Source organism: Terrapene carolina, unplaced genomic scaffold, assembly GCF_002925995.2.
Source record: "Terrapene carolina triunguis isolate 2854851 unplaced genomic scaffold, T_m_triunguis-2.0 Scaffold633, whole genome shotgun sequence".
In the NCBI taxonomy this organism is placed as follows: Eukaryota; Metazoa; Chordata; order Testudines; family Emydidae; genus Terrapene; species Terrapene triunguis.
In genome coordinates this window covers 3,165,478-3,188,139 of record NW_020664984.1, presented here as the reverse complement: position 1 = coordinate 3,188,139, position 22,662 = coordinate 3,165,478, and the positions used below count along the sequence as shown (strand labels likewise).

At 51.7% G+C, this 22,662-nt stretch overlaps 1 protein-coding gene across 2 annotated transcripts in view; it reads right to left on the bottom strand.

The window, feature by feature from the left end:
- The window catches only part of PAIP2B (poly(A) binding protein interacting protein 2B), a 27,766-nt gene extending 5,108 nt beyond the window's left edge, over positions 1-22,658 (bottom strand). The window contains exons 1-2 of one of the 2 annotated variants that reach the window (XM_026659540.2): positions 22,637-22,658; positions 10,060-10,214 (exon numbers count right to left, since the gene is read on the bottom strand). In XM_026659540.2, the coding sequence (XP_026515325.1) occupies positions 10,060-10,206 (147 nt within the window). In that variant the 5' untranslated portion in view covers positions 10,207-10,214; positions 22,637-22,658. Of the gene's footprint in view, positions 1-10,059; positions 10,215-13,841; positions 13,970-22,636 lie in introns of those variants that run through there. The other variant, XM_026659539.2, reaches the window with a different exon arrangement.
- Between the last annotated feature and the right edge of the window lie 4 nt (positions 22,659-22,662).

Genomic DNA, 22,662 nt, shown 5'->3' with positions numbered 1-22,662 from the left:
GGCCCGGCCCGCCAGGGGCTTTCCCTGAACAAGCGGCGGCCCTAGTTTGAGAACCACGGCTCTAGTGGCAAGAGTAGCTGCCGAGGAGCCAGGACTCCTGGGCTTCATCTTTGGCTCTGCCACCAACCTGTCGGGTGGGCTTTGGTCAAGTCACATCGTCAGGACACAGGTTTCAAAGCTGGGGTCCTAAACAGCCAGCCTGATTCTCAAAAGGCGCTAAGGACCTGCAGCTCAGTGGAGCATAGGCTGCCGCTCCTGTCTTCTATCTGTGCCGCAGCGAAGCCCAAATGGACCATCCATGGGATCAGCGGCTCTTCACGCGAACGAGGGCCCAACTGGTCCAATGACGACCCTGAGGGCTACACCTGGGAGCACTCGAGTGCTCCAAGCGGCAGCCCTTTAGCTAATTGCTAAGGGAGCCGCGGAGCTAGAAAGAGGCTGCTCGAGCTGTATAAAGGAGGAGCAAAGGAGGTCTCTAGCGAGGCCCAGCAGCTGCTGCAGGCTGGAAGGAGCCCACAGAAGACAGAACAGGCCTCTGTGAATGAGGGCTCAGGGTGCACAGTGAGACTCAAAGAGAACTGCCAGAGTCCCCCAGGAAGGAGGACAGTGGCACGGCTCCGGTCATCAGGCTCTGGGGGGAGAGGGCGTTGGCTTCCAGCCCACGGAGTCCTAGAGGGGGAAACCGGCTCCTGGGAAGGGAAAGGAAGGAGAGGTCTGCGAGAAGAAACCCATGGGGAGTTCAGTAGACTCCTATGGGGGGGAAGTCCTGAAACAGGGTTCCTAAGGGGGAGCAGGGCGACCCCAGGGCAAACTGTCAGAGACCCTGCAGGAGGGAGCCAGCATGGGCAATCCGGCTGCAGAAGTAGCTATTAGTTTGGCCCACGACGGGCAGAGGAAAAACAACTACTTGGATTTGTTAGGATTTTCACGTGGACCTTTCTGTTACTCCGGAAGGGACCGAACTTTGGACTTGGCTGGACGGCCGACCCCTGGAAGACCCAGCGAGAGGCAAGCGGTCAGCATGAGTCGCCGGAGAGCAGTGCTCCTTGCAGCATCGCACCCTGACACAAGGGGGCGCTACGGGTGGCGGGTACACTACCTCTCAGGCCCCTTTCTATCTATAGCGCAGCTCAGCTCCAGGGTTCGGTGGAACATCCGATTTGCACAGAAGTGACAAAACCCCACTGCAGAAGCAGCTCAGCTGGTGGCTTTTGGCGTCACGCCACAAGGCAGCTCGGATAAACATTCACACTCTGCGTGCAGGGAATAAGAAGGGAGACTCTTGGAGACGGAGTTTGCTCTGGGAGCCTTCCATCAGAGTACATCACTAGTTAAACCCCACCCAGCAGTGTGCGTATGCCGACACATGGGGGCAGGCTACTCCTACGGAGTGCACACTGGAGACGGGAGAACGCCTCCACCTGGGCTCAAGCTCTCCAACACAGCCAGATGCTGGAGGGCGAGAGTAGAGATCCACCTGCCATAGAGGGAACGGAGGACAAAACATGTAACCGAAGATATTCCAAATCAGGAGGTAGAAGGATTGAAACACTGAGTGGCTGTTTTCAGAGAACTATCCACAATGACTCCAAGATCTTTTTTGAGTGGTAACAGCCAGTTTAGACCCCATCATTTTATACGTAGAGTTGGGATTATGTTTTCCAATGTGCGTTACTTTGCATTTATCACCATTGAATTTCATCTGCCGTTTTGTTGCCCAGTCACCCAGTTTTGTGAGATCCTTTGCTACTCTTCACTGTCAGCTTTGGACTGAACGATCTTAAGTAATTTTGTAACATCAGCACATTTTGCCACCTCACTGGTCACCCTTTTTTCCAGATCATATTGGGTTTTCGCAGCCTCTCTAATCACCCCCACCCTCCTGGTCAGGGGGTCGGTAGTACAGTCCTACTGCTACGCTCTTATTGTTTAAGCATGGAATTTCCATCCAGAGAGATTCCATGGGACAGTTTGATTTATTTAAGATTTTTACTATATTTGCCTGTTTTCTTTCACATACAGTGCCACTCCCCCACCAGCACGACCTGCTCTGTCATTCTGATATATGTTGTACCTTGGTATGGGGGGAGGGATAGCTCAGTGGTTTGAGCATTGGCCTGCTAAACCCAGGGTTGTGAGTTCAATCCTTGAGGGGGCCATTTAGGGAACTGGGGTAAAAATCTGTCTGGGGATTGGTCCTGCTTTGAGCAGGGGGTTGGACTAGATGACCTCCTGAGGTCCCTTCCAACCCTGATATTCTATGATTCTATGACCGTGTCCCATTGATTACCAAGTTTCTGTGATGCCCGTTATATCAATATCCTCATTTAACCCCAGGCACTCAAGTTCACCTGTCTTGGTATTTAGTCTTATTGCATTTGTATACAAGCACTGATAAATTTGTCAATACCTAGTTGTCTGCCTTGATGGGATATAAGTGAATAGGACTCTTTTTTGGTCTGACTGTTTTTTCTTCAGCTCCCACCTTATCAACTTCTATTCTCCCTCTTTACCAGGATTTAGAGAATCCCCCTTAATAAGTCCTGCCCGCCCCCCCCAGGAAGTCTGTCCAAACTGTGTGCTCCTCCGTACCTGTTGGCTTTCCCCCAACCCTTAGTTTAAAAACTCAACGACCTTTTTAATTTTACATGCCAGCAACCTGGTTCCGTTTTGGTTTAGGTGGAGCCCATCCTTCCCGTGTAGGGTTCCCCTTTCCAAAAGGCCCCCCAGTTCCTAATAAACCTAAAACCCTCCTCCCTACACCAATGTCTCATCCACATAGTGAGATACTGCAGTTCTGCTCTGGAACTGGAAGCATTTCAGAGACTGCTACCATGGAGGTCCTGGACTTTCATCTCTTACCTAGCAGCCTAATTTTAGCCTCCCATGACCTCTCTACCACCTTTCCCTATGTCATGGATACATATGTGTACCATAAGAACATAAGAATGACCTTACAGGGTCAAACCAAAGGTCCATCTAGCTCAGTATCCCGTCTTCCAACAGTAGCCAGTGCCAGGTGCCCCAGAGGGAACGAACAGAACAGGGAATCATCAAGTGATCCATCCCCTGTCGCCCATTCCCAGCTTCTGGCAAACGGAGGCTAGGGACACCATCCCTGCCAATAACCATTGATGGATCTGTCCTCCATGAATTTATCTAGTTCTTTTTTGAAGCCTGTTATGGTCTTGGCCATGACAAGCTGTTCCTCCCCAGCACTGCACACAAGTATGTTTAGATGTCTTAAGAGGCCTGCAACCTTCACACGCGGCAGGCAATTCGCCATGTGGTTTTCCTGGCCATCACAAACCCAGCTATGTTTCTAATAACCAAAGCCCCATGACTATTACCCGTCTCTTCCCAATAACTGGGGTCCCCTCCTCTGGAGGGACATCTTCAATGCAAGGACACCGTGACACCATCTGGAAGGAAGGTCCCAACTATGAGATTGTTTTCCTCCATTCCAGCTTGACGTTCTCCTTCCAAGACATTCATCCTTCTCAACAGCCCAGCGGTTGTCAGAGTGGGGATGGGGCTGCTCTGCCGTGTCCCTGAAAGTCTCCTCGGTGCACCTCTCTGTCTCCCTTCGCTCCCCCAGTTCAGCCCCTCCGGTCTCCAGAGCCCATAGTTGGTCTCTGAAGGCCATGAGCTACCTGCACTGAATGCACATGTTTGCCACCTGCCCACGAGGCAGGTAATCGTGTATGCGGCATTCAGTGCAATAAACTGGAGATCCTCCCGCGCCCCCACTCTGCTGCAGGACTTCTGCCGGCGTTCTTTTCACTGGTGCAGGATTTGTTTGTTTGTTTTTGTTCTTCATTAGGGGTGGGGGGTGTATCAGTCTAAGTTTAGAGAAGGTTTGTTAGGTGCCTCTTGCACACACACACACACACACCCTCTCGTGAACAGGGGAGTTTTGCTAGCTCCCCTGGTGGCTTAGGAGCTGGCTTTTTAAACCCCTCTTCTCCCGGAGCAGCCCTGCCCCCCCGACAAGGGATCCTAAACGGATCAGGGATCTAAGGACAGCCGGCTAGAGTCTCCTTAGGAAGCTCTCAGCCTTGGGTAGCAGGCCCCCACGCTCCGCACACAGTCCCCCCCAAACAGACCACACTACAACAGGCACACAGCAAGCGAGCAACGGAACTAATAAAGAATCCCTCTCCTCTGCTCCACCACCCCAGCTTGCGTCTTCTTCTGCCGTCCACCCATAGGTGGAAAGGCCTTGTGGTCCCTGTACTCCTGGCTCCCCCCCAAAATCGAATCCCTCCTAAAGACTTGCTGCTTCCACATGGTCCACGGGGACTAACACCCCCGCCCCCCATCAGCCAGAGTCCTTCTCCATCACAACGCTGAATCCCAGGAGATAACAAAACAAGGCATTGGAAGTGCCACCTTCCTTCCGCCTCCCAGCGCATCTCATCTCATCTGACTAAGCCCTTCAGGGCAGGCACTGTGGTTTTTGGCTTTGGTAGCACATCAGGGGAGAAGCAATGCATTAAAACGCCCAATAGCCCATTTCACAGATGGATAAACTGAGTCACAGCAAGAGAGCGCGTCCTGCCCATGATCACGTAGGACACTGGTGACAGAGCTGGGATATTGTGTGTTCTGTTCCCAGCTCTTAGTCCCATGCCTTAAACACAAGGCTACCTTTCCTCCTCTTTGTATGAGAGTCACTTATACCGAGGCCCCTACTAAATTCATGGTCCATATTAGTAAATTTCACGATCATAGGATTTTAAAAATCTGAAATTTCACGGTTTTAGATATTGAAATTTCAGTGTTGTAACTGTGGGGGTCCTGACCCACAAAAGGGTTGTGAGGGGGTCACATGGCTAGTGTTGGGGGGGTTGCAGTATTGCCACCCTCACTTCTGCGCTGCTGCTGGCGGCAGCACCGCCTTCAGAGCTGGGCAGCTGGAGAATGGCAGCTGCTGGCTGGGAGCCCAGCTCTGAAGGCAGCACAGACGTAAAGGTGGCATTACCACCCCCCCCACAATAGCCAGATTTCACGGAGATCCAATTTCACGGTCCATGATGCGTTTTTCACGGCCGTGAATTTGGTAGGTCCCTACTTATGACCTATTGCACCAAGCAGGCAATTCATCGGGGAAGCAAACATGCCACAGGGTCTTTAGCTGGGCTCCAGGCACACTCGAGCTACTTCAGAGCCACATGGCCAATTTAATTACAAAGTTCTTCTTAAAAAGCATCAGACTATTCCCGGTCCAACAGAGCTTGGCAAAGATTATAAAAGCAGGGGGAGGGGGAGGCACTATCCCCTCTGCCCCAGTACAAACCCTGACTCACTCCAAGCCACAGGGGAGCAGGGGCTGCTGTGTCAGGGAAGAGCCATTCCTTGACCTTGCAGTTGCAATGGTGTTTAGCAAGCCCTTGTGAAACTGCAAGCCAGAGGCCGGCATTGGAAGCATCTGTCAGGAGACAGCACCAAGCCCAGCCCAAGCCTGGAGCAAAACACACTTAAATATGTGATCCTGCCTGAAATCTTACAGACCAGCTCCTCCTCAGGACGGAGCTAGGGTTCCCAACAGGACAGGGCCCTTCAACTCTAACAGCTGAGCAGAGACTTCTCTGATCTTCAGGTTCTTCTACAGCAGCAATGCAGGCTAAAAACAAGTCTCCACATTAGCTTTATAAGCCAATTCTGGGACACCTCCCCTGGGGGCCGGTCATTCCCCAGCAGTCACCTCAGGGTTTCTAGCAGCTTCCTCTGCAACACTTAGTGGTACAGGCCCCTGGAGTCAGGATACTGGACGAGGTGGGTCCTGGTCTAACAGGGTCTGGCCATCCCTATATTGCTGTATTCTGCAAGGAGTTTATTGCAAATTGTCTGACGAATGTTAACTTAGACTTCTTTCAGCCGGGACTGATTGCCACCGAGCTCCCGCAGTGTGCACAGGACTGGCGCCGGCTGCTGCAGCTGTCTGATGGATATAATCAGATCCAGATTAGCCCCCCAAATCAGCTGGTTAAACAACTGGACTGCCCGGAGGCTGCGAAAGAGGACGGCGTGGGCTCTCTTCAGGTCCTTGAGACTGGTAACATAGTACCTTGAGGAGAAACAGAGGTTCCTTGATTGCCAAACTCTCCACTCCCAAATGAGCCGACTACTCCCGGACATCCCACCTTGGGCATTTTTATTCCTAGAGCAGCTTCCTCTTTCCCGTCATTTAAATACAGATCAATGCAACTCTGCCGCCCCATGCCTGCCGACTGCTTCGTGCAGGTGTTCAGAGCCTTCCCTGCGCTTCAAGCCCCGCTCTGGATCCCAACCTTCTGAGGATGGGCAGATGAATGCACGGTACTGGGTCTCAGACCGGCCACGGTAGGTCGAACCCTGCCTTAACCCAGCCTGAGCTACAGATCCCGGCAGGAGCACGGCCCCCGTAGGCAGAGCAAACGGCACCTCCAGCAGCCACAACGATGCCGCAGAGGCCGTCGAACCGACGCTGCCAAGTTGGTCATGTAGACGCCAGCACTTTCTCCCGAGCTACACAGAGGGGTTGGCTGCATGGTGAGAGGGACACACTCAGGGGGTACAGCACTTCACCTTGCTGGGAGCAATGGAGCTGGGCATGCTTGGGCACCGTTGCAGATGCTTCCGTGTAGAGCTGAGGTGTATCACAAGGAAACCAGCAATGGTGCTGACAATGCCCAGATGTGGAAGGGAGCAGCCACACCTGCAGATGTCCTGGTGCTAAGCCAGGCATGTAGACAAGGCTCACACGATTTTACTATCCGGTCAGGACAGTCTGAGCTCGGAGACTCACAGATTCTAAGGGGATCACTGTTAATCCTAGTCTGCCCTCCTGCGTGACAGGCCATAGGACTTCCCTGAATTCATTCACAGAATCATAGAATCATAGACTATCAGGGTTGGAAGGGACCTCAGGAGGTCATCTAGTCCAACCCCCTGCTCAAAGCAGGACCAATTCCCAACTAAATCATCCCAGCCAGGGCTTTGTCAAGCCGGGCCTTAAAAACCTCCAAGGAAGGAGACTCCACCACCTCCCTAGGTAACGCATTCCAGTGCTTCACCACCCTCCTAGTGAAATAGTGTTTCCTAATATCCAACCTAAACCTCCCCCACTGCAACTTGAGACCCTTGCTCCTTGTTCTGTCATCTGCTACCACTGAGAACAGTCTAGATCCATCCTCTTTGGAACCCCCTTTCAGGTAGTTGAAAGCAGCTATCAAATCCCCCCTCACTCTTCTCTTCTGAAGACTGAACAATCCCAGTTCCCTCAGCCTCTCCTCATAAGTCATGCGCTCCAGCCCCCTAATCATTTTTGTTGCCCTCCGCTGGACTCTTTCCTGTATGAACTGGAGCAGATCTTTTAGAAAATCATCCAATCTTGATTTAAAGATTGCCAGCGATGGAGAATCCACCATAGGCCTTGGGAAGTTGGTTTCAGTGGTTAATTGCTCTCACTGGTGAAAATGTGCCTATTTGGGGGGGGCTCTTAAAATCTCCTTTGCACCTTCCCACAGGCGTTACGACTCCCCCGACTCCCCTCACCGCTTGTTCTAGCTTCCTCCAGTATCGAACCTGCGTTTTCTCCACTACAGCCAGAGCCCACTGCTTCCTGTTCTGCCTCCTGGGATGTGCAGGCTCTCTGGGTCAGGAGCCTTCCTTCCATGGGAAAGGGCGCATTGCTGGAATCAATGAGGGAGGAGCGTACCAAGGAGCCTGGGGGCTTGTGAAGACACCCAGACACTTCTCTGCTTGGCTAGCACCGCCCGGAGAAAACGAACACTCCAGAAAACTGGCAGGGAAGAGGGAGAAAGTGAATCTGGGAAGGATTCAACCCCAATTCTACGGACAAGTCACCCAGTTGGGGCTGGCCACAAGTCAGGTCTGTCCCATCACTGCCTGGGCCCCCAACCCCCACAGGGATTTGTGGGGGCAGGGAAGGGGTGGTCTCTTAACAGCCTTTTGAAGGGATAAGACTAACAGTGGGAAACAGGGCCAAGCCCACCTCAGGCTAATTCCACTCACTGCAGTGGCATGACCCACAGCGATGGGCTCAGAGTTACCTCTGCCTCGGACGACACGGGAGGTGGGTTCCCATCTCTATGGTTCAACTGAGTCTGTGCCCCAATCCAGTGCTGTCCCCCTGGGGGGGCTCCCCCCCCCCCCCCCACACCCACCAGGACTAGAAACCGTTCAGTGAAACCTCAGACTGTCCCGAAAAAGCTGGTTGAGCTTCCTGTGCCCCCGGGAACGTTTTCTACTCCCCACGGGTGCGTCGAGCAGTCTGGAATCCACACTACCCCGGGACAGAAGCCCCACCTCGCCATTGTCAAGGCTGTAACGCAGATGGTCCCATCTAGAATGGGCAGCACCTGGCCCCTCCCTGTGCCTCGAGGTGCTCCTGCAATACAAGTTATATGGTCTGGCTGCTATAACCCCACACACGCACCTCCCGGCCGGCTTAGATCATTGGGCTAGCTCCAGAGTCAAACCCGGTCTAGTCTAAGAGCGGAGGCTGGCAAAGCAGGAAGGCGCAGCCTGGTTTCCCTTTGCAATCTCACGGAAGGGTCCCAAGCAATGGGACCCTATTCCCTAGTCAAACAGCTCCCCAGCATTCACCCCGGATTTTCATCCCTCAGCCCATCACTCCTATCTATAGCCCCTTAGCACCCCCCATCTGCCTCCATTCATAGCACGCTCCCTTCAGGGAAAAAAGGCAAACTGGACTCAATGTAACACTGCTGGGGAGCGCTTCCATGGGGCTTCCAGCAGCTGAGCACTTTGCAAACATTCTCTCTAATTAGTCTAACACAGTCCCACCCGTGCAGCTGCTCGTGGGCGGCGGCTGTGTCTAGTTGCCATAATTCAGGAACGACTGTTGCGTAATTTGGCGTGGCAAGACTCCGGCTCTGCGCCGAAGGCTTATCGTGAGCTGGAGGCTGGGTTTGCTCCCATGGGAACAAGCTTAAACGTTACCAGATGGCGATTTTCTGCTGAGAACATTAAAGACTGAGGAAGTTCTCCTTTTGGGGAGTTGGGGGAGTGGAGGGAAGCAAGGCCTCCGTCCAATCGCTCCTGCCCTCAGCTGGATCACTCCCCATCATCATCATCCCCCCCCACCACACAGGTACACGGAGGCTACCGAGAGGGGAACATCAGGAAAGCAGCAAGCCTTTGTCCGCTGTCTCCAGCGGGAAAGTTTCAGGTTTCCTGCCCATAGCAGGCGCTTGCTCAGCCAATGGAACGGCCAGCGGCGGGTGAGCTCACTGCCCACCCAGCGCAAGCCGAGTCTAAGTTTCCTCCAGCTAGAGGCGTGTGCTGTTCCCCTCGGCAGAGCTCCGGCAAGCTTTCCCCTGCCACATCGCACAGGCTTGGCATCGGGACAAACTCTAGGGGAGTGCAGGGGAGAAGCAAGGGGATAAGACTGTGTGTTGGGAACGGGGAGACTGCCTAATAACCAAGCCCTGCAGTGCTCCCGGCTCATCCTCATCTAAGTCACAAGCTTTCTCCGACAGACACAACGTGTTACAAGCTTCTCATGGGACAGGAGAGTCATGCACAGTTTGGATCGTCATTTATCAAGTATTTTGCAGACCATTAACGCTCTCCTACCAAGGTTTCCTCTGCTCAGTTGCCATCTGCTAAAATTCAGAGCAAACAGCTTCTAAGGTTATTGCGACAACCCTGTGACCAGATCGAGTCCACCTATTGGCAGGCATCTGCCGCTCAAGTCATTAACCCTGCTCGCTACGGACAATGCGGTTGGAAGTGACCTGTGATTTGGGGCACATCCATTTTTGGATGCCCAACTCAGGCCTGATTTTTCCAAGCTAGGCAGGCAGGAACTGACTTGCCTACAATTCAGAGCAAAGTTTGGGGGAAGGGCATGTCCTTTCCGTCACCGTGGCCAGATGTAATTGGGGGATGGGAGGGTGGGGAGAACAGGAGCAGGTTGTCCTTCCTCTACTCATCCCCCGGCCCGTTTGCACACCCAGTTGGAACAGCACAATTTGGTTTGGGAGTGAGGGCTGCAGAGAGATGTGGAGCCAGCTGCCCCCCTCTCACCTGTCTATTGAAATCCTCTTCGTTCTCCATCCACATGTACTCCGCGAAAGGGTTGTTCTCCTTCTCATCGTGCCCGTTCACTACCTGCTCGTCTTTGGATTTAGCGTTGGACGTCGTCGTATTGGCAACGTTGGAACCATTCATCATTACTGGTTCTGTGGGGAGGGGAAAACAGGGAGCGTCAAGAGGAGGGAAGGGACAGGCCAGGACTCCCACACCATCGCATGACTCAACCCCAGAGCTATAAAGGAGGTACGTGTGTAGCGCTTGGGTCTTGCCCACCAGGGTGGCAAACCTGCCAAGCATATTGCAGATGCTCTGTGTTGTCCCACAAGATGAGAGCTTCCACCAGGTGTACAGCACCTGACACTCATCTTATTACTCCAGCATGCGCTCCTCTCCCGGGGGATGGATGTGCAGTGCCCAGAAGATCCTTAGGGATCTATCAGCATTTACATTCATTTAATTAAGGCTTCATCTTTCTATCAAAGTACCTCATGCAGATGCAGCACATGCTGCCCGCAGGGGAAGTTCTGCCAGCACAGTAACCGCACCTCCCCGAGCAGCTGCAGCTATGCTGACCAAAGCTCTGTCTGCACAGCTGCGTGTACGCTGGGGGTTTGCCAGCTTAGCATGTCACCGGGGAGTGTGGTTTACACACCTGGCCGACACAGCTACGCTGACAACTTGGTAGCGTAGACCTGACCTTAGCGACTCGCCTAGGGCCACACAGTCCGAGACAGGGCTTGGAACGGAAGCCAGCTCTCAGATTCCCAGCCCTGGGCTTTCCCACCCCATCCTCTTTATCCGACTTAGAACGGAAACACTAAATACGCTCTTTGAACATTTAAACACACGAACGCTCAGGAGTTCTAGTTTCGGATTCTCTTCGCGTGAACCCATCCACGTTGCCCCACATCCGATTCCTACTTAACCAGTTCGCCATGCGGGAGGTACAATAGACGCAGGCTAACATTGCAAGGCGAGCCTTGAGGGGGCAAACACACACCAAACTTAACCTTCTTGCCTTTCTTACTGAAATGGATTCCGTGGGGCAGTACTGGCCTCTCCCCCTACTGGAAGGGGGAAGTTACATGACTGAATAGGTGTGTTCAGTTCGAACGTCCAGGATGGTTGCCAACCGGTGCTGAGGCCATTTACAGTCCCGGCCCTCGAACCAACATCGCCAGCCCACACACTTAACAAAAAAACCGATCAACAGCAAAAATTATGACTCAGGCCCCCAGAAATCCCGAGAGGAGCTTAAAAGTCACAAGACATTTTTTAAGAAAATAGGTGTTTTTTCCCCTCTACCTTCTGGTTTCTCAGCCTGTCGGGATGCACCTGGGTTAGGTTTTTAAGCGGTCTCCTATAACCATGAGAGCTAGAAACTTTTTACACGGAAGTGGAGACACACATTCCCATGACTCCAGAAGCTGGAGCTTTAATAACTACAAATATCATGAGACATGCTAAAATGGCACGAGGAGAAACACATCTAAGTTCCTACAGTGAATGGAGGGGGAAAGCAAGGAAAGAGAGGAAGGTGAGATGTAGCAGGCTATAAGTGTAGAATACTATTAAAAATCAAACCCCACAAATTAGTTACAATGTGTCTGTAGATATTTAGTCTTCCCTGGGGTTTTGGGTAGCTCCAACTCTGGCAGATGCCAGTTTGCAAGGCCGAGGAAAAGTGGGATGAGTCTTATTTGACTCCACCCCATGCACTTTCCTGGCCACACACAAAAGAGGTCTCTTTCCATAGCACCCTCTCCCCTGTCCCCGCCCACAACCATGCTGAAATGCTCTCTCCTCTTTGAATCTGGATCACAGCTGGCTTCAGATCTGGATTCTGGACAGCAGACTGACACAGTCTCCCTCCCCACCCCATGCTTCCCACAGCAGCTAGAATTCTGCAATACTCATTTGGCACATGCTACTTTGTGGGAGGAGGGGAAGAAGCCACATTTCCTGTAGGAGAACAAGGCTTGAAATACTTATCCGTCATTTATTTGCTAGAGAACTAGACCCACTAGACAGAGGTGGATCCAAAGCATAAGGCTGGGGGGGGCTGAGAAGCCCAGCTCCCCTGCTGCAGGGATTTCTACCCTAGATCCTGACTGGTTACGCCATCTTTTGGATCAGCCTCTGGCTTGTAGATGACTCTGATGTGAAGCTCCATGCCCACGTTTTAGCTGCAGGAAATAAGGATCTTTCCTCTTTCACCTCCCTCTACCACAGCCTCCTGGTATGTGGGGGAGAGGCCAACGCCTCCTCCATGAATACCTCTGCTGCTACTCCAGCTGTCCCCAAGCAGTAGCAGGAATCAGCTTGTTCTGCTGCGGTCTATAGGGTTCTGAACAGCGGCAGAAATTGACCAGAATCTTGTTAACCTTGCATCTGCAGGGCAGAATAGCAGCAGCAGGGGCCCTGGAGCGGTCTGCCTACTGACTCTGGAAGACCACACCGCACCAGGTCCCATTTGGAAGGTTTACCACAAGCAGAAAAGCTGAAGAGCTTTTTGTTTTTAAAATGAATGCTTAAATGCTGCAAAAGTTAATGGGGTGGGGTCCTCTTCCTTGCCTGGGCAATCGCTCAAAGTCTGGGGGGAAGGTGGGGAAAGAGTTGTGGAGCAGAGGGGCGAGGGGAAGATTACAGAGGCAGGGTGGGGCCAAGAGGATGCTGAAGTTTTACAACACAAGAGAGTTTTTCCTCCTCTTTAAGAAATCTAACATAGTCTCCCCTTATTTCTTTGCTCTGCTGAGAAAACAAGATGTTTACATAGGCAAAGCCAACCCCCCAGTTGCAACAATGCCCGCAGTGTTAAAGAACTGGCAGGGATTACTGATTGTTCACACTATCCACAGTAAATCCTCCTATGCAAACACAGGGGTGTGGCAGGGACACTGCTCTAAAACTGGCAGGGAGGTTTGCACCAGGTGTGAGCCAGTAACTGCAGAGATTGGGGCAGTTCAAGTTGCAGCACAAAAATCAAGCGCCCCAAAAATAAAATGAAACAAAGGACAACCTCTGCCATCCGCCCACACCTTGACAACATCAATCAGCTGTGCTGGGTGCAATCCCAGGCCTGTCCCCTCAGTGCAGCTCGACCCACACTGAGCAGAGCTTTGCAGCAGTTTGCCAGTGGCAAAAGGATTCCCCCACCGCTTTGCCAGGCACTTGAGAACCACACGGCAGGGCCCGCTACCTGCATCATCACTCCCTCCAGCGCTGGAGCTGGGGAAAGGAGAGCTACCCTGCTGAGCAACACCCGGAGTAGGCAGGAAGAAAGAACTGTCCATAGAGAAATCGAGGGGAAAAACACTGAGCCCTGATGAGGGACACCGTGGGAGGGACACACACCAGGCCAGGAGCTCAGCGGCTCAGCAAAGGCCGGGAACTCTGAACTGGAGAGAAGCAAGATGTAGCCAGTGAGACAGCTAGGGCTGGATTGATCTTTTGTGGGCTCCACACCCCCCGCTTTGCCTGTACTCCACCCTGAGGCCCTGCCCCCCCACTCCATCCATGTTCTACTCTGAGCCCCCGCCCCTGCTCAGCCTCTTCTCCCCAAGGAAGGGGTGGAGAGGAGTGAGCAGTGGGCGGGACTTCAGGGGGAAGAGGCCGAGAAGGGCCGGGGCCAAGCAGGGCCACAGTCCAGCTACCGAGGCCTCTTCTAAGTGTGGGCCTGGAGCCATGGTGAACCCGATACCGGAGACAGCTGGTTACTGAGTTATGGGGCTGTGCTCCACAGCACACCCCGGCTGTCTCCCTTTCTCACCTACCTTGATGGCTGTGCGTCTCTTTTCCTTCCCACCGTGCCGGAGTCACTCAAGAGGGCATCTCAACACCAGACTACAGATGCGGACCATACAGGCCAGATGGAAGAGGACAGTTGTTTGTTTGTAAAGGAGACCTGCAGCAGGAGGCAGAAAGTGAGCCTATACCCTTCTTCCATTCTCCATGACCCGCTTGTCTTTCCACTTTGGAAATCCAGGTCCCTAGCCAGGGAAGTTCTGTGGTGATTGCCAGGGCCCGTTTCACTAGTTCTAAAAGCACTGAGGCAGTGAGACAAAGTCCCCCCAGCCAATGGCTCATTGGGCAGATGCAGTTCAGGCAGGTCAGTTTCATGTCCAAGGGTACACAAGGGAGCGATGTGGCCAGTATCACGGCCGACCACCACGGACTGCCCTACCCCGATGGAGCAGGTACCCATTTTGCAGCTGGAAGTGGCCTTTCAGTGAAAGACTTTTAGTCAGACTGTTTAACACAGACATCCTTTCTCCAAACTGCCAATTAGCTACCGAAGTTACAGATTCAGCGCTCTGCCCCTTCACCTAGCAGGCTCTCCAGAGACGCCCTCCAGCAAAGCTCCGTAAGAATAGAGCTGACAATCCTGGTATTTATAAGGCTACAGAAAACAGATCAACTCCCGCACCCTCCAGCCACACAGAGGGACAAACCCTGGTTCTAGAATTCCCTTTGTGGATTACCTGTACAGTGCCCCGAGAACACTTCACACTCATACAGAGCTCTTCAGAGTTCTTTACTGATCTTCTGTGATACAGAACAACAAAAAACCCCCAAGAGTTTGGGCAGACACAAACCCTCCTGCTTCAGGGTTTAACTCGACCAACAATCTTAGCCTCCCCGATACCCCTTCAAAAGGCTGCTGCTAAGATCATTTCCTAGCCCGTCACTTTGACCATGTCACCTCTCTTCGCATCCCTCCACCGCCCTGCTTGAGCACGAACACTGCTGGTCTTCACTTTCAAGGCCCTTCACAGCCAGTCCCCGCCCTACCTAGCTCATTTGCTACCAAGCTGTTGATCCTCGCTCACAGTCAGCCCACGGTCCCAGCCTCCTGCACCCACTTGTCAAATTTTCACACCCCCCTCATGCTTTCTCCCAGGCTGCCCCTTATGCTGGGAAGGAGCTCCCCATAAACATCTGCAAAACTAACGTATAGTCCTCCTTCCAACTCTCCTCTGCCACAATGCTTGCAAAAAACTGACAACGGTTAAGCTGCTGCTGCGCTCAGACCACCGCCTGTCATGTTAACCAAAGCGGTCTCATTGTTTCCTTCTGCTCATGTCTGTCTCCATCTCTTGTCTTACGCTGAAACTAAGTCCCTTGGGGCAGGGGCTGGGTTTTATTTTGTTTTGTTTCTAACCAAGAAGTACCACAGCTAAGTATCACCATGTTACAGATGGGACAACGAGACAGACATGGAAAGTCAGTGACGGAGCTAGGGTTGCAACTAAAACAAGACCGGTAAAAAGACACCAGCCGTCACGCTACACTCGGATTCCCATCCTTGCTGCCATCAGATTTTGCAGAGAAACTCAGTGCAGACACTTAACTGCGGGTATTGTTATTGGTTTTGCGTGGACAAGCCCCCCCCCCCCCCCCCAAAACAATGAAGCTGTTTAGCATGTGGCAAAAATGGCAGCTATCAACATTTTACAATATACTGACACAAAGTGTTTTCATGTCGCATATTCTTAATTGTCAAATATCTCACAAATAGTTTTCTATATTTTCAATTGAAGTTCACTGGCCAGATGAGTCTCTCACTGTGCACCAGCCACAGTAGACGCTGTACCAACAGTTTGTACTGCATTGCGGGTAGATATAAAGTATAGAAATTCTTAAGGTAATGCTTCTCCATTGGTAAATTTTTGTACGTATATTGTAGCATCTAGTCTGCCTGGTAGAAGGTTTTAATTTGCAATTACCTACACATGCTGTACTAGCCTTTGAAATATTCTAGAAACTAGCTTTTTAATTCAGACACTTATGCACAGGTCAGTATTAGTGTTAGAGAGGACAATACACAGCTTCATATTATGAATATGCAAAAGCTACGACCTAACAAGAAGCAGTGAGGACAAAGTCCATAAAACAAGTCCTTGTCTCTACATGGAAGAGGGATGAAGATCATGTTACAGCTCTTACCGACCATATTATCGATAAGACAAACCTATCTGGCCCTGAATCACGTCCAGAGGTGCTTACCAACAGATCTACTAGTCTGCATGTAACATCAGATGTATCAAGTCTCCAGACAATAGCAGATGTTGGTGAAGAACAAATGGAGATTTGAGAGACGTGCGCTTGATTCTGACGAGTCATCTAGCTTCAGCCCCGTCAAGAAATCTGGCATCGAGACATTTGCTGACATGGCCAAGACAACCACATTTAAGTCTGAGAAGGGAGGGACAATCACAGCAGCTGTCAGTCCAGAAACGGTTTTCGGCACAGCCCTGTCCTTGGCAAAATGCATAGGTGATGTTTCAATGGGAACTGGGATGCGTCACCCAATAAGACCTGCGCATTATCCCTCGTTTGCTGACGGAACAATGAGAACAGAAGACAAAGCTGAATTAGGCATCAGCTGGAAGCTCAAGTGAAAGAATTCTGGAGCTAAGAGCATGCCACAAAGAAACCACCGTGTACACCAATGCCACGTCATGCTTGCTCAGGCGGCTTCCCAATGCACATAGCTGAATTCAGCCAACTTGCACCGTACGGTCTGACTTGATTTCAGAGAGAGCCCAACACATCAAGAAGGTCCATCGGAAGCCAGTAAAGCTCCCCTTCCTGCCAACGCTGATAGAAAACGGAACCAGCACTCTTCAGTGGGATCTGTATTCAGCCCTGCATGGCAGGTATGTCACACACTCAGTTCTGAGAGAGAGAAGAAAGCACCATTAGGGTCCATCAGAGTGCAGCATTTAGTGGCTTCATACAGCTCTTTGCTGGTAAAAGAAAAACCACAGCAATCTTCTGGAAAGGAAAGCAGGTAGCCCCTTCTCCACAACGCCAAGTCTGCAGGACTTGTTACACCCGAAGCATTAATACTATTGGCCTAGCTGGTGATGCCACGGGCTAAGTCCAACATCTGTGCCTTCCCTTACCCAGGCTGTTCAGGACTCTTGCCCAACCCCTCACCCTTACCCCCCTCCGTCCCTCACCCCGCCACACACCATCCCTGGCAGTTCTGAAGAGCCCACCACTGTTCGGAGGTGCTAATAATGCTTTGCACTTAGAAAGCACTTATCACCCGAGGATCTCAAAGCCCTTTACAAAATACTAGGGCCGAATCCTGGTCCCACTGAAGACAGCAGGATTTTCCCAGGTTAGCAATATTCCCGTTTTACAGATGGAGGAATGGAGACAAGGAGAGGCTAAGGGTACGTCTCCACTGCTATGCCACATCCACAGCTGGCTTTGGCTAAGGGGCTGTTTAACTGCCTGGGTTTGAGCTGCAGCCTGCGTTCTGGGACCCTCCCACCTTACGAACATCTACACCACAATTCAACAGCCCCTTTGTCCGAGCCCGGCCAGCAGCATGGGCCAGCCACGGGTTTTTAATTGCAGTGTAGACATACCCTATGTACAGTTACTCAGCATGTCTGTGGCACAGCCAGGAATAGAAGCCAGCTATCCCAGCAGGCCCCAGTGCTGTGCTGTCACCCCAAGGCCATCCCATCAGAAGGATGCTCAGAATATGCCCCACATCCGATTCAGGATGGACAAAAGTTAACTTAAGGGTTTGTGCAAGGACTTTGTCCCGTAGAAAGGGCCAGTGACAGCGTGACGGAGGCTAGCTCACACCCATCGTCTAGGTAGCTGCATACCACCTGCTCCTCCCCAGAGAAAAAAGTCATATGGGGCAAGAAGAAGAAACAACAGGAGGAATCGAGTGCCAACACTTCCTACCTTTCATTCCAACGTCGGCAAGTTTCTTGATGCGTGTTCTCCTTGCTCCTCTGCCATCTCTTCATCTTTCCCTGGATTCCGATGGTCTTGCTAGGCAACATTTCCAAAGCAGTTCTTCTCCTCCTCTTCCACCTCTGTACGGCCTGAGTGCTATCGCTTCAGCAGACCTGGATCGCTTCCCAGGTCAGCCTGTCACATGCAGCAATGCAGCAACTACCCACAGCCGAACATCCCTCCCCCCAAATCTCCACTTTGCCAAGTCCCAAGCACCAAACGCCGCAGTTTCTGTTCTAGATGGGGCAGGTTTAGAGCATTTTTTCAGCTTTGGAGAAGCACTTCCAAGATTTATTTCTGTATTTTTCGTCTCCATGCTACGCCAGGTTAAATGTAAACTTTGCCCCATGTGTTATTTATCCGACAGTCCAGAGCAGAACTGCAACCGCGGGGTCTGTTGAAACTCTGCTACAGCGTTCTCACATCCTGACTGCATTGCAAAAACACTGCCCGGCAAGCTCTCTGGTTTAGGCAGCGACTCTCTGTCACAGATCCGAGCGAGCACCGGGTCCAGCCACTGCCCCGATCTTGGGGTCCCTGGGTGCTCTCTCAGAACACAGACCTATCTGACATCCCTCAGTGTTGGAACCTGCTGTCCAGCCACCTAGCCCCCCTGGGTGCAACGCTGACCCTTCAGACCCTCTCCCCTGAACCCCATCCCCCAGAACGCCACTCAATAGGTGGGAAGCTTCTGGTTTACAGCTGAACTCTCGCTCAGGAATGCAGTCAGCACACGCACATGCTTTGATACTCTTTCAACTTTTATGCTCTTCTTTATTTAATCATGTAAAGCCCTGGAGAGTAGAGATCACACAAAACAAGGCAACAGCCTAATCGCAACATCCCTCACTAGGTCACCCTTCCCTTGGGGGATTATCTGTGGTCCAGCAGGCAGGGTTCTCCACCCACTGGCCTACACTGCCCCTGCCGCCGCCTCCCTCATCTTAATCTGGTGCAAAATAGCTCTCCCCCTCCAGGATTCCCTTTGTAGACTCTGCTTCTAGGTGAGCAGTTGCAACATCCTGCATGCCCATGGGGAGACTAAGCACAATGACCCACATGGTACAAGGAGAACTGTCAGTTTCCATCCTCAAACCAGTTCCATTTCATAGAGCCTGAAGGGCAGGGTGCCAAAGGCATGGGACAGTGTGCAAGTGCCATACAAGTGGAAGGGAGTTTAGGGAAGAGCAACAAAAAGGATCAGGAGGGACTGATCTGTGAGCAAAGCCTGCCCGCTCAACACCTGCAAGGATTGGGTGCAACAGGTGTCCACAATGCTACTAATGAAGTTCGAGAAGATGTCAAACCAAACAAGGAACAGACTTGAGAAGCTGCTGTATTTGCATATTGATGGGGCCAAGGTGCCAGCGTTTTGGCCTGGAAAGACCCAAGACATTCCCCATCTGATTCATGACATTGCACGCAATCTTGAGACAGCACTTTGAGAGGCCCTGTGGACTACCTATGTGAAAATCCAACTGTAAGGACGCCCTGGTTGCATCTGCGGGGTTTGAACTCAGGACCTTTGGATCTAAGAGCACAAATCTCTGTTGCCTGAGCTATCTGCCACTCGCCCACTGTCGGCGTTATGCAGTCCGACGCCAGCCCCCAGCCAACTTGTCCTGGAGGAGCTGGAACGTTGCACGGCCCAATAGTTGGCCTGAAGGATCAAAAAGAAGCAGGTCCATTAGCTCAGAGGCAGGCGCTGGCTCAAACCTCTGTAAGTGGTCTCACCACTAGAGGGCGACCGAGCCATGAACAGTGGATTACACAATAAACAATGCTGATGCAAGTATGTCACCAAAGCTACAGCAGCAGCTGAAGCCGATCAGCCGAGCCTTAGATGTTATCACTTCTCTGGGTACTGTAGCCAGCGGGGAGCTGTAACATGAATGTGAGAAGACACGGTGTTGATTGGTGTCTCTGGAAAACGCTGCTGCAGATGTCAGCAGAAACTACGGGTTAATTAAAGAGCACAAAAGTGTGCATTTTATGGAGACAATTATTGGCTTGATGTGAGACACAACAGTGGTGTCAGACGTTTTAAAGAGACGAAAGTTGCCAAACAGAGCTCTGTTGTGTTCGGAGAGGCACGTACGTGTTTAGGACTTACTCACCAGCCAGATCCCCACCTACACGCCGTCGGGAATTGGTACAGAAAGCTTTCAAGAGGTTTAAAAGCTGTCTGGGAAAGACGGAGGGAGAAAAGGAACTGGAAAAACTGCCTGGAAGACATTTCACAGCCCTGCACCAGACACCGCAGCCATTCAGTGTCTGACTTATGCCGGCTTCACGGGTCCAAAGAACACAAATGGGGGGGGGGGGGGTGTAAGACTGTAAATCACTTCTGTCGCAGTTGTCCCAACCATGATCAGGGCCCCTGTGCTAGGTGCTGCATCGACATGGTGGGACACTGGCCTTGCTTTGGAGATTTTACAATCTCAACAGACAGCAAGAGAAAGGTAAGGATTCTTACTCCTGTTTACAGATGGGGAAACTGAGGCACGGGGTAGATTAAGGGACTTGTTGAAGGTCAGACAAGGAATCTATAGCTGAGCAGGTACCAGGTCCCCCTAGACCCAGTCCCATTCCAGCACCTTAACCAGAAGGCCACCCTTTATCAAAATACTGCGGGGGTGAGGAACATGCAAACATGGGAAAACCTCAAAATGTTAAGTTATACTTCAAGAAACTAAACACAGGTGTTGAATGAAGATGCTGCGGTCTCCTTCCTCAGAAGTATTAGCGATGGCCACAGGACACCGACTGGGGTGGGCCAGTGCTCTGAGGTGGTACCGAACTCTCTCTGTCCCTCCTGAGGGCTTGGCTGGCTGGTTCTTGCTCACATGCTCAGGGTTGAACTGATCAGCATCTGTGGGGCTGGGAAGGACTCCCTCCAGGGCAGATTGGCAGGGACTTCGGGGGTATTCCACCTTCTTCTGCAGCATGGAGTGCAGGTCACTTGCTGGAATTATCCGGGTATCTGCCCCTTGGTCCATCCGATTCTCTGTCCGTAGCACAGAATGGTTGAGTCTCCTGGGGGCTATAATTCTTTGGTCTAAATCCTGTTGCTGAGTTAGTCTGCAGGTGATGTGGGTGGCCATACAGGAGGTCAGACTGCATGATCCCATGAGCCCTTCTGGCCTCAAACTCTATGACTCCCAGGTACATGTCTCCATCCAATCCTACTTGGCCACAGGGACTAACCCAGGACCAGAGGACAGTCTTCAGCTGAGCAGTGGGGAGAGGAAGGCAGTGGGTATTGCACACAGAGGAAAGAGGGCTTTCCCACTGTCAAGGTGGACGGTGTGCTGCCGTATGGATGGTCCATGATTTGGGTGGGGAGAAGAGGCCAGAATGAAAGTGAAAGGAACTGGGGAACAAGCAAAGGGCTAGGAGGCAGGAGAGGCTGAAGTCTACCCCATTACCTTTTGATTCAGTTCCTCACCCGTTTCACATGGGTATCATGGGAATTAGCTATAGTTAACGGCTCCACAGTGCTTCCAATACGGAAGCCACTGTATAAAAGCCCAGTTAAAGCTGTCTGAGGGGCTAGCATTGCATTTCCACTGCACTTCCCAAGGCTTGTTTGCTTTCTTGTGTCTTTGTTAAAATGCAACCAGGACTTGGCACTCTCTGACTTTCATGCTTGCTTTTTAAAAACCGCAATTGTGTATTAAAGATTCCCACCCCCGGTTACAATGTTGACAATCTTAACCCTACCACCTCCAATGACCCGCAGAAAAATTTGGGCTTGTGCCATTTTTGATTCTTTTAGAGGGATACAAAGGCTTGAGCAGTTTGTCTGGGCCGCTCCAGGTGACACTTCATTCCCATTTCGTTAGCCAAGTTGCCTCTTCGCAACTGATTATCACAGAACCATCAAATTCAGCTTAACACAATGTATTCTCTGTGCTCACCACAGCTCCAGATCATAGCTCTCGTCCCTACAAGTCACTGAGCATTCCCAGCCTTTTCAATTAAGGTGCGAACGCTTATAAGACACATTCTCCAAGACCCCCAAAAGTTCTCCAGCAAAGCGAGGGAGAAGCAGAGCCAGACCTCCTGAATTCTAAGATACAGAGAGAAGCCAGAAAAAGCATTTTTTCATTGGCCGAGCAAAGCAAGGCCCTACACAACTTGACAGCATCGGTCTGTAAGGGGATAACTTCTGAACGTTGCGTCCAGTCAATTCCAGGGAACGCTCTAGGCAACGATTGGCAAAACCCCGTTGAGTCTGGTGAAAAAATCAGAAAAACAGAAGGGGGAAATGGGGGCCACAGAGCCCCTGGCTCCTGGTTAGCAGAGCTAGCAGCTTCAGCCACCTTTGTAATAGGCTATAGCTCAAAGAATCAGCTGATAACAACCACTAACACCCCCCATCTCAGCTCTGCCCATGCTCCCAAGAAAGTCTAAAATGTTGACCACCCCCCACCAGAGTGACTTACCTCCCAGCAAGAAAAAATACTGGTGGGCGCTTTGGTTTGCAGAGCCCCTGAAATGGGGAGGAGGTTTGTAGGGAGTCCCTGCCAGAGTGGGATGGGAAAGTGACACCGAAGGGGCTTGTAAGGGGAGTGGAAAGATGCTCGGAGCCGCCGGTGCATGCAACGCACGAGACCCGCTAGTTCCTTTTTTAAATCCTTTGCGGCTCCCCTTTACCTGCGGAGGGGCTCTTGCGACACTGGAGAACGAAGTTTCCCAGCTCATCAGCTACTTCACTTCCCTGGCAATCAGTGACTAAGACGGAAAATATACTGAAGTCTGCTTGCTGCTACCTGCTCCGAGCGAAGGCACAACATACCCAGGAGCGTCCCGCTGTTAGCGCAA